Below are 12686 nucleotides of genomic sequence, written 5' to 3'. Positions count from 1 at the left end.
GCCATCACTCCTAGTTTTAGGTAAGAACATTATAATTAGGAGAAAAAAACTGCACAAAACCATACGAAATAAAGGGTGGGTCCAGATTTTGCTGGGTCCCCACACCAGGCACAAACTCATAAGCATATCAGAAGGGAAGAACGAGAGTTTTTATAGTGCAAAAAGATACCAAATTTGGTATCTTTTTGCACTATAAAAACTCTCGTTCTTCCCTTCTGAAGAACATTATAATTAATATTAAACTGATTTTCATATATTTTTTGATAAGTTATCCGTGCTTCGACTATGTCCTCATGACACAATTTCCTACCTATTTTCAGGTTTGTTCAGCTGTGACGTAATTATTGTGCAAATCCAAAGCAATAGTAATGTGACTCATGTCACATTTGTTGTTGTTCTCGTTGTTATTGTCGTTGTTGCTGTTGAATGTTGACTTTCTGAAAGATGTTAGAATCAGCAAAGGCATTATTAAGCCAGACCCCAAAAATTTGCTTTTTAGCTGAATTTGTACTTGATTAAAGAAGACTTTTCACCGGTTAAAAAATTTGGTGACACATCTACTTTAAGCCTTAAGGCCCCGTTACACGCAACGATAAGTCGTCGGGGTCACGGAATTCGTGCCGCACATCCGGCCTTGTTAGCAACGTCATTGCGTGTGACACGAGCGACCACTAACGATCAGAAATACTCACCAAATCGTTGAATGTTGACACGTCATTCATTTTCAAAATATCATTGCTCGTTCTGGACGCAGGTTGTTCGTCGTTCCTGAGGCAGCACACATCGTTACGTGTGACACCCCGGGAACGACGAACAACGGCGTTCCTGCGTCCTCCGGCAAAGAGGTGGGAGTGACGTTGATGCGGCTGGTCTCCGCCCCTCCGCTTCTATCGGTGGCCCGCTGCGTGACGTCGCTGTGACGCCGCACAAACCTCTCCCTTAAAATAGAGGTTGTTCGCCGGCCACAGCGATGTTGTTAGGAAGGTAAGTCCGTTTGACGCATCCTAGTGATATTGTTCACCATGGGTAGTGATTTGCCTGTGACGCACACACGACGGGGGCGAGTATGATCGCTAGCGATGTCGCTGCATGTAAACTAGCCTTTATTGTTTAAAATTTTATCCAATATGTGACTGAAAGATGTCAGAGCCAGCAAATGCAATATGAGACCAGATCCCCAAAAAATTATCTTTTTAGCCAAATTTATATATGATTAAAGACTTTTGACCAAATTTTTCATGTTTAAAAAATTTGGTGAAACGTCCACTTTAAACCCTATTGTTTAATATCCTATACAATATGGGACTGATAGATGTCAGAACCAGCAAAGACATTATTAAAGCAGATTCCAAAAATGTGAATTTTAGCCATACTACCCAATGTCATCTCCAATATGAGATTTGAAAAATGTCACAACTAATAAAAAATTTGACCGGATCCCAAAAATGTGCTTTTTTTTATTTCTCAGCCATATTTTGAACCTTGATAATATTTCCTCACGTTATAGCTGATGATTGTTGAAGGTTAGTCGAACTTTGCATTCCTGCACATATCAGATATAAAGAATAATTTATTGCATTGCTGTAATTAGTTTCAAAGCTCTTGGCAACTATTTAACATGGTGAATGTACCCTGGAGTATTTTTATCGGTGTACAGACATTAATTATTAATATACTGTCTGATTATTATCATTGCCCGCTCTCTAAGTAAAGCCATAAAGAGTGATGTGTTTATTATGAGAAAACACCAGTCTAGGATCTGTATACAAGTGTTGTACTTCTGTCCTTTTATGTGACCCATCCATCTGTCAAAAATATGCCCTTGAAGCAGAAGAAACTATTAGGTGCCCCAAACTGCTCAACGGCGCAGACGGTGGGAGCCGGAGCCACTCATTTCCCCATTTTCATTACTTTTATTTATCACAAGCCTGTGTAGTATGTGTTGCGTTCTGCCAATAACCGAGAAGAAAAGAGCGTTTCCCACTTCCCTCTACTGGAAGTCAATGGTACTTTTGTTACAAATAATAAAATACGTGGTATAGAGGTATGGGCACATGTATGCTGTACAATCAGTGGGTAGATCCATCAATAAATCCAGAATGTTAGCTAGTCTCAGCATGCTTCTCTTTCCTGTTACATTGTGTCTGATACATGTTATCCTTATGCAATTGTAATTATAGTCTATGTAATTCTGCCCTATTATATGGAAAGTATGGGTGTCACCGTAGACAGTGGGTAGAGCCAGCATTCATATGACTTATGTGTTTGCTTGGCACCGAAACGCGCAGGATTAACAGCTAAATATAAGAAACCTTTTCCATGATCGTTCGATATATTAATCTTTCAATTCCAACCAGTAATCTGTTGGTCTGAGCTGTCTCTGAGTTTCAATCTATTGTACTATGCTCAGTCATAATTGGCGTTAACTATTTCTTCATATAACTTGGTTTCATAGTTACATCATTAATTCGTGTGTACGAAGATGATACCCGTGAAAACCACTGGTGTAAAATGCAATACAGCTCTATTATTTTCAATTAATGGGAAGGTAATTCTAATAGACAGGGTATATACACTGAATGATTTCTCCTAAAATAAAATTCTTGTTAACCTCCTCCTATCCAATAAAATTTCCTGTTCGGCCCATTGAAATCCTATTGTAATTGGGAAAAAAACGTCAAAACAGAACTTTGCAATATGAATCAATTTTGTAAAATAAATCATCAGGAAATCAATTTATTCACATGTGAATGATAAACAAGGCAGTGGCCAAAAAAGGAGCGTAACAGAATTTTTGCAATGTGTCTCCCCCTGGGGGACTCAGGATAGGAAAAGGTTAAACTGCACAGCTCATCCGTCTATTGTAACTTATATGTGTATGATGTTATTTGTTACCCTATTGTGAGGATTGATATACTGTCTACTAGTTTTTTACTAAGCTGGGACATAATATCTATATATCATAAGCCTGAGTTTATTTCCTGGGTTCCTTCCTCCCTCTTACCATCTTATCTCAGCTCATAAAGATGCCCACACTCATTAAATGTGTCTAATTCCTGGAAGTTTTGTGTAGTCCCCCTTCCTATATGTAAAATGATATATGTACTTAAAACAAAAGCACTGGTGTTAATCTACGGTATTAAGACTTTGAATGCACAGAGTACCTTTCAGCATTTTTAAATGTAGAAATAGTGCTACGGCTTTGTAGACATTTATGTACTAATAAAAATAATACAATTTTTGTATAGCTCCGTAGTGCCTTTCTAGAAGCCTGGAAGTGCACTGGGAGCGCGACGGTGCACTGGGAACGCGACGGTGCACTTGTAATGTGCCAGTGCACTGGGAGTTCAACAATGCACTTGGACTACTTCTTCCAGTGTATTTTTTATTAGGGGACAAATATCTGTATAGCCCTACCACTTTTTTCATATGCAAATATGTGCTGAAAGATTGTCTTTGAAGAATATATTAAAGATATTGTCAACTACTTTTACAGTAAATTTATGGCCTAACCTTGGGATAGGTCATCAATGTCTAATCGGCTGGGGTCTTACACCCCGAACCCCTGCAGATCAGCTGTTCTTGGTCCCTGCGGTGGAAGCAGATGGCCGGAAATGCTCAGTTCCAGAGCTGTTCTGTCTTCAGATAGTGGCCAGGGAGTGACATCTGCCTCTCATTCTAATCAATAGGATGCCTATGTGCACTAGCCAGCTGCGACCACTATCAGAAGAAGGAGCAGCTTCGGAACTGAGTATTTCCAGCCTGCTGCCGCCACCGGGGCCGCAAACAGGTGATCGTTGAGTGTACGGGGCGTCGGACACCGGGCGATCATACATTGATGGCCTATCCTAAGGGGTACTTTGCACGCTGCGACATCGCTAGCCGATGCTTGCGATGCCGAGCGCAATAGTACCCGCCCCCGTCGCACATGCGATATCTTGTGATAGCTGCCGTAGCGAACATTATCGCTACGGCAGCTTCACACGCACTTACCGGCCCTGCGACGTCGCTCTGGCCGGCGACCCGCCTCCTTCCTAAGGAGGCGGGTGATGCGGCGTCACAGCAACGTCAACATCCCGCCCACCTCCTTCCTTACGCATAGCCGGTGGAGGCAGGTAAGGAGATGTTCCTCGCTCCTGCGGCTTCATACACAGCGATGTGTGCTGCCGCAGGAACGAGGAACAACATCATATCTCCTATTGGTGCGACATTATGAAAATGTCCGACGCTACACAGATCACCGATTTACGACGCTTTTGCGATCGTTTATCAGCACATCTAGGCTTTATACGTTACAACGTCGTTACCGGCGCCGTATGTGCGTCACTTTCGATCTGACCCCGACGATATCGCAGTAGCGATGTCGCAACGTGCAAAGTACCCCTAAGGATCGGCCATCAATGTCAAAGTAGTGGACAACCTCTTTAAATATATTGAATTCTGAATCTTTTAATATAATAACAGGAGTCTGTTAAAATACTTTTTCTTTGAGGGCAGAACATCTGATTAAAAGAGAATGTGAACAAAAATGACTTCTTCATTTAGGCTGTAGTCACCCATCGTGCCTTTTGAGCGTTTTTTTTACTTAAATTGCGGTAAAACCGGAGTGTATTTGCAGTGATTTTTGAAAATTGTCCTAATAGATGCATTTCTTGTCACCGTTGCGCCACCATCTGACTGGCCTGAAGCATGTTTGGTCCCCCAAGTGATCCTAGGATGTAGCATTCTGTAAATAGACAATTGTTTATCAGTCAAGCCAGGTTGAATTGAGGAGTTTATATACCATTTTGTACAGCATATTTCCAGACTGAATTTAACTGTTCTCATAAACTTATACATGACCCTGTTTAGAAAAGTGCGGAATAGCAAAAACTGCCCCTATATATACTGTGTGTATGTGTGTGTATATATATATATATATATATATTTAGACTTTTAGTTGCCAGTTTTCCTTTCCGGTATCTGTACATATGTAAAAGATAAACACGTAAACCATTGAAATATACGCATCTTGTAATTTTCCCGATTCCCATCTTACCGGTATATTGTAAAGGCATGTCAATGATCCTGGGAAGCCAGGGGGCACAGCCAAAAGTCAGACCCTCCCCAATCGTAAAGTGATGGGATATCCTCATTTTATTTCATGAGATCAGAAAAGCGTTGGCCTTGGCTATTATTATTTCCACTCCAGTGAGTAAACAATAGGAAGGGAGAAATATTTTTACATTATTACGTGTACCATGTAATTAATTACATTCTGATTATAGGGCACAGCGTGACTCACTGTTACTTGTTCATATTATTCTTTTGCATATACCTTTTAATCCGCCGGGGATCTGTGTTTCATGATAACAAATGAACGTGAATATTCATATTGTCCCTCTTTCATCTCTACCTACTCAGCTGCAGTTGTATGGACATATGTCATTCCTCTGTTTTCCTTGGTGTTAACACAAATGTGTCTATTATTGAATATAGATTGGTTGAAGACTCCAAATGGTGTGTTTGTTTGTATGTATGTATGTATGTATGTATGTATGTGTATAACATACATATAGTGTGTGTGTGTGTGTGTGTGTAGTCAGCCCTCCTTAGTCAATACTTTGTAGGACCACTTTTCGCTGCAGCTACTGCTGCATGTCTTTTGGGGTATGTGTCCTCCAGCTTTGCACATCTAAAGGCTGATTTTTTTTGCCCATTCTTATTTGCAGTATAGCTATAGCTCAGTGAGATTGGATGGAGGCCAAGTCTTTTTGAATGGAGGCCAATTTTCAAGTCTTGTCACAGATTTTCAGTGGGATTTAGGTCTGGACTGTGACTGGGGCCGTTCACGCACATGAATATACTTTTCATATAAATCATTCCATTGTAGCTCTGGCAGTATGTTTAGGGTCATTGTCCTTGTGGAAGGTGAACGTACAGCCCAGTCTCAAGTCTTTTGCAGCTTCTAAGGTTTTCCTCCAGGATTGCCTGTATTCAGCTCCATCCACTTTCCCATCAACTCTGACCAACATCCTTGTCCCTGCTGAAGAAAAACCGCCCAAAGCATGATGCTGCCACCACTATGATTTTAGGGTGATGTGCACTTCGTCTTCAGCTACACATGGCGTTTTGCATTTAGCCTGAAAGGTTCTAGTTTGGTCTCGTCTGACCAGAGCACCTTCCACGTGCCACATGGCTTTTTTTTTAAACTACAAATGAGGCTGGTTTAAAAAAAAAATACTTTTCTTACCACTCTGCCATAAAAAACAGATTTGTGGAGTATATCACTAATAGTTGTCCTGTGGACAGATTCTCCCACCTGAGCTGTGGATCTCTGCAGATCCTACAGAGTGACCATGAGCCTCTTCGCTGCTTCTCTCATTAGTTGCTTGCTTGAGATGTCAGATTAGGTGGACGGCTATGTTTTGGTAGGTTTGCAGTTATGCCATACTCCTTCCATTTTTGTATGATGGATTAAACAGTGCTCTGGTGGATGTTCAGGACTTGGGCTATTGTTATTTTTTATTTTATAACCTAACCCTGCTTTCCACTTCTCCACAACTTTATCTTGACCTGTCTGGTGTGCTCCTTGGTTTCAATTAAAATTGCTGTTGGGAGAAGGCAGCCTTCAAATATGAGAGAATTTGAGTAGTTTTAAAAGAATAGTCCAAAAACCAGTTGAGAGGTGTAAGAAGCTTGTTGATGGTTATAGGAAGCAAGTGATTGCAGTTATTTATTCCAAGGGTTGTGCAACCAAATATTACGTTGAGGGTACCATAATTTGGTCCTGCCCATTTTTTAATTCTGAATGAAATTATGACCAATCTGCGTTTTTTTTCTGTGTTTTATTTTTATTTATTTTTTTGTTACAATACACACACAGAAAATAAACATGTATAACAACGTGCAATTGCAATATCTTATTCTAACATCCTTTTTTGCCAATTCTTCTGTTCAGTGGTGCCCCCTCCCTGCCATACAAGGAATTTCAACATAACTGTTGATGTGCAGGTGAAAGGGACAAGTATTACTTGGCAGGTAAACTCGGTTACTGAGTCCTTGATTTTGCAGATTGGATGTGACCTATCCCCCACTGATTGGCAGTTATTGACAAAACACTTTTAGGTTATAAAAAAAAAAGAAGAAGGCATCTGTTTTCAGCGTCATGCAGTGACATATTTTATATTGCCTCCTTAGAGTAGCAGTACACAGCCTTTAAGAGCCATATTGTCAGATTTAGCAAGTCAAAGGCACCAAAATAAGATTTTGATATTGTATGTCTTTTGTTAAAATATATCCAAGTATATTAGTAAAAAATATTCACTAAGGCGTTTTTATGTATTTACAACTATTGGAGTTTCTTAACCTTAAATGAGTTGTACAATCAGAAGAACTGTTGTCTGTGTCTAAACGATCATCTGCACAAGGGGCCCCTAACCTGTAGAACAGAGAGCAGTTGTAAGGACTAAATGGCTACTATTTTTGGCTTTTCAATCATGTCTTTAATGAATAGTCTATAAATGGCTTTCCAAAAGATTGTACAAACCTATTTATGTCTCGATCATGAGATTAAGGGTGTCAGATTGTGAGAAGACTTTCGGAATGACTTAACAGCAGCCAGATGAACGTGACTCGTGTGGTCGTTAGAAATGCACTGTATGTGGCAGAGAAGTCATGTTTGAGGTAGTAGAAGTTCTTCAAGGCCTAGTCATTTATCACTTGTATATAGTATCCTTACATAAAATCACACCAATTTTACCCTCTGCTGTCTCAAGAAATGTCTAGAATTAGTTCAATTCCTTTCTCTTTTTTCATGCATATTTGAAATAAAGTCTGTACAGTAGACACAAGATAGTACATGGGTATAAATGAGCGAATCGATTAAAAAAACTAATTCATTCCAGATTTTAAGAAAATTTCAGATTCACTTGGGGTCAAGATGAATTTGCCAGCCAGCCAATCAAGCAGCCATACCTGAAACAACTTTTGGGAGAGGAGTTTTGCATGAGTTTCTACACTGTTACACTTGCTTTTAGGATATGGTTTGTCTGAAAGGGAAGATTTGCTTGACACTGGCAGACAAAGGTTTCATTTCAAGCTGTAGCGATAAAAGCAAGATAGGGGTTTGTAAGAGTAGTAATGCGCTGTAGGATAACGTGGTGTATTAGTAATAAAATCCGCTGCACACTGTGCATTTGCACAATATCCAATGCCAAAAGGTAATCGGGAGTCCCACTACAGTGCACGGTGCAGAGCATGGTCTCCCTGCCCTGTATATTCTAAGAAGACCGCGGGCAACCATCATTCGTAGCATACTTTGCACCATTATTTTATGTGGAGCAGCGGCCGTGTTATATCATGTGTTCTCCTGCTCTGGATCATTATACAAATGGATATCTTCATTACCAGTGTAACTGTGCATCATCCTAGAGAGCTGTGTGATTAATACTGGTATGAAGATACTCAGCATCACAGTAAAGAGCTTATTCATCATCAGTGTGTAGATGTAATCACAGAGCAGTGTGACTGCTAACACATCATACATTTTCACTACGACAGAGTCATGTACATGACTGATTGCTGGCTACAAATATGGCCCAGTGGGACTAGGCTATTAGACATAAGACATTACGAATGCATATATACTGTGTGTGTGTGTATGTATATGTATGTGTGTGTATATATATATATATATATATATATATATATATATATATATATATATATAACATATAATACATGTACGTACTATGGTTTGTGATATATATTTGTTACAAGCTGAGCTGACCAGCCATAACACTGACAGGTGAAGAGGATTAAATTGATGCACAATCTCACCAAAATGACAATGGCACCTGCAATGGTATGGGATTTGTTAAAGGGAACCTGTCACCAGATTTTGGCCTTCTAAACTAAAACTAGCACCTTAAGCAGTGCCTGTGCTGCATTCCATGAAGGTGCACATTACCCCCTGACCTCCCCTATAGACCCCAAAAATACCTTTAAAAAAATCTCCTGACCTGTATGTAAATTGTCCGGTCCGATGGGCATCATAATATGTGCATCAAATGTCTTCTACACCTCGGACGCCATCCACGTAGGCGGGCAAAGTGTCGGACCTGTGCAGACATATTTCTGGCTTGCGCAGGCGCACTTCGCTCTGCCTGCAACAGGGCAGAGCAAAATGCACCTGTGTGAGCCGGGAATATGAAGATTTTGCCCACCTACGTGGATGGCGTCCGAGGTGTCATAAACATCAATCAGCACAAAAGGAGGGACAGGAGGCGCAAATTAGTACGCCCATCGGACCGGGGAATTTAAATACAGAGCGGGAGATTTTTAAAGGTATTTTTGGAGTCTAAGGAGGGGGTCAGGGGTTAATGCGCACCTACATGTAATGCAGCACAGGCGCTGCTTAAGGTGCTAGTTTTAGTTTTCAGAAGGCCTAAATCTGGTGACTGGTTTTCTGCAGTAAGTTCTTGAAATTCATGTGTTGGAATCAAGATGTTCAAGCACAAGAACCTGAGCAACTTTGACAAGGGTCAAATTGTGATGGCTAGACGACTGGGTCGAAGTAGCTTGCGGGGTGATCCTATTATGTAGTAGTGGTTAGTAGTAGAGATGGACGTTTCTATTTCCAAGACTCCCGTCCATCTCTGGATGCTGGACAGGAGGCTTTCAAATCTCTTAACTTTTGTTATCGTCTGGAAACCTCAGCACATCTTTTGATTAGCCCGGCTGTCGTGATGTCGTCATTGCAGAGTGATGCACAGATGATGTCACACCAGCTGTTGCTAATCAAAAAGATCCCAGAAGTCAAGAGTCACAAGTTTCCTGACCAATCGCCAGTCTACTGAACTGGCTGATGGACTGGAATCCTGCGAATCGATACTCCGATTGCTAGTTAGTACTTACCAAAAATAGGTGAAGACGGAACAAACCGTGAACTATTGTTAACATCATTGGTGCCTAATATTTATTAATGAAGTTGGGAAGGCTAGAGGTCTGGTCCAATCCCAAAATAATGCTAATATGGCACAAATTGATGGATACGTTTTTATGACTATAATAGATGGAGTCAGAACACATGCATTGCAGCTTGCTACTTATGGGGATGTCAGCTATATATTGATCCCAAGTCCCATTCCGACCCTTGATGATCGGGATACTGTTTTGTTGACAAACCTGGGGTCCTGGCATTTAAGTGACTGCATTCTTGTGACACTTACATGTTTGACATGTATCACCTACCTAAACATTGTTGCGGACTAAGTTTATCCCTGTATGACAGTGGTGTTCCCTAGCTGCAGTGGCCCTGTCTAGCAGGATAATGCGCTCTGCCACACAGCAAAAATTCAATAGGTAAGGCTTGAGGAAGATAATATAAAGATTTCAAGGTGTTGGCATGGCCTCTAAATTTCCTAAATTTCAATCTGATCAAATGTTAAGATGATGTGCTAAAAAAACACATCCAATGCATGAAGGCCTCATTTCATGACTTCCAAGACTTAAGGATCCGCTGGATAATGTCTTGGTGCCAGATACCAGGAGAGCTTTTGAGGAGGAGTCTTGGATTATTGTCACAACTCTATTAGGCTTGCAAATGAAATATTTGCTCTAATGTTTGCATAGTGATGTCCTGTATAGGTTTGGTTATCCTTTACCTGACAGTCTCAGTCGGCTTAGATTTATTAAAGCTTGAATTTTTTGTTGCCTTTTTCAACAATAGACAATGGCGGTGATGTTCTCGTCAGTTCCTGGTGGCGTAAATATATGCTTTGGATGTGTTTTTATCTACTTGCCAATATTTTAGAATATGAATAAAACACTTGATGAAAAGAACTATGAAGATGGAGCTTTAAAGACCCACAGAACAACTTAAAGGGAACCTGTCAGGTGTAATATGCACCCAATACAGCGAGCAGTACCGCCACTTCTGGTCATGCGCAATATGAAGCCGGGTGTATGTGACCCGACTTCAGAGAGGTCTAGTGCACATGACCGAAGTGTCGGCACTTTTGAACAGCGAACACAGGTACGCGCGTCACCACTGGTGATGCTGCATTGAATAGCATGTTAGTACACCCCTGTGTGCATACTAACATGCTAAATGGGCAAAATGAGCACAAGAACTAACGCCCTTGCGACTAGCCACAGCCCTCATTAGCATATCATAAAGGATCTTTAGAAATACTTTTTATAAAGATGTCTTTATGTATTGTACTAGATACAGGAACGGTTAGGCAGGGATTAGCAATATGCGCCCAGAACTGCTAATGGTTCTGAATGCATTTTTCACCTGACAGGTTCCCTTTAAGATAACCTGTGTTCCCTGTTATCAGCCAATGTTGCAAATGACTAGGGTTCGTCTATGGGCAGGCAGTCCTGCTTCAAATATGACTACCTTACTGTACATATCTCTCTCCCGTTCTATGGCTGAGTATATTATCTGTGTATGATTGAGGATTGTGCTGCTTAGCTTTGTTTTTGAGGAAACGCATACCTATTCATTTAGATGTTCTTAGATCGAGAGAACGAGGGTTATTTTTCTACCTGATGTGATCTGATCCAAAAGTTTACATTACACACCATATTTATGCACACATTTATATGTTCTAGATCTTTTGGCACCTCATCTGACCCATTTTAATTACCCAAAAGCCTTTTGATAATGAGTAACTATAATTTTAGATGGGAGCCCTAAGGGGGAGCGGGCTCACAGTGCTGCCTGGAATATTTAGCATGGGTTCATCTAGTACATCTATTAAAATGGAAGGTAATTAACTCTGCTCTCTCCTCTCATTCTTCAGCTCAAATCGAAATAATTCCGTGCAAAATCTGTGGAGACAAATCATCAGGGATCCATTACGGGGTCATCACCTGCGAGGGTTGTAAGGTACAGTATGTGACAGTGAAAACTGTCTTTATTTCACATGCACCATAAAGACAGTCGATTACAGAATAAGTCTCTGGTTTTGATTCTGATCATTTATGTGGGTGTAGAATAAAATAGTTAGTTACATAGTTACATAGTTACATAGGTTGAAAAAAGACCTAGGTCCATCTAGTTCAACCTTCCTCCACCAATTACACATTTTGACATTAAAGGCCGCTTTACATGCTGCGATATCGTGACCGATATCGCCAGCGTGCGTACCCGCCCCCATCGGTTTTGCATCACGGGCAAATCGCTGCCCGTAGCGTACAACATCGCGCGGACCCGTCACACTACTTACCTGCCTAGCGACGTCGCTGTTTCTAAGGGGGGCGGTTCGTTCAGCGTCACAGCAGCGTCACTGAACCGCCGCCCAATAGAAGCGGAGAGGCGGAGATGAGCGGGACGTAACATCCTGCCCACCTGCTTCCTTCCTCATTGCCGGCGGGCGCAGCTAAGGTGAGGTTCCTCGTTCCTGCAGTGTCACACATAGCGATGTGTGCTGCCGCAGGAACGACGAACTACATCGCTAGCTGCAGCAGCGATAATCGAGAATAGGGGGGCATGTCACTGATGAGCGATTTTGAACGTTTTTGCGACGATTCAAAATCGCTCATTGTGTCACACACAGCGACATCGCTAAAGCGGCCGGATGTGCGTCACAAATTCCATTACCCCAACGAGATCGCTTGAGCGATGTCGCAGCGTGTAAAACGGCCTTTAGTCATTTATAACCAACAATGTTGTGTGTACTGAGGAAATCATGCAG

The 12686-nt window shown here is 41.3% G+C and overlaps 1 protein-coding gene across 2 annotated transcripts in view; it reads left to right on the top strand.

The window, feature by feature from the left end:
- RORA (RAR related orphan receptor A) overlaps positions 1–12686 on the top strand; it is a 492964-nt gene that overhangs the window by 434916 nt on the left and 45362 nt on the right. For both annotated transcript variants that reach the window (XM_075345593.1, XM_075345594.1), the window contains one exon: positions 11793–11878. In XM_075345593.1, the coding sequence (XP_075201708.1) occupies positions 11793–11878 (86 nt within the window). The remainder of the gene's footprint in view (positions 1–11792; positions 11879–12686) is intronic.

Source organism: Anomaloglossus baeobatrachus, chromosome 4 (assembly GCF_048569485.1).
Source record: "Anomaloglossus baeobatrachus isolate aAnoBae1 chromosome 4, aAnoBae1.hap1, whole genome shotgun sequence".
Taxonomy (NCBI): Eukaryota; Metazoa; Chordata; class Amphibia; order Anura; family Aromobatidae; genus Anomaloglossus; species Anomaloglossus baeobatrachus.
The sequence above is the reverse complement of the archived record's forward strand: the minus strand, read 5'-3'. Positions and strand labels throughout refer to the sequence as shown.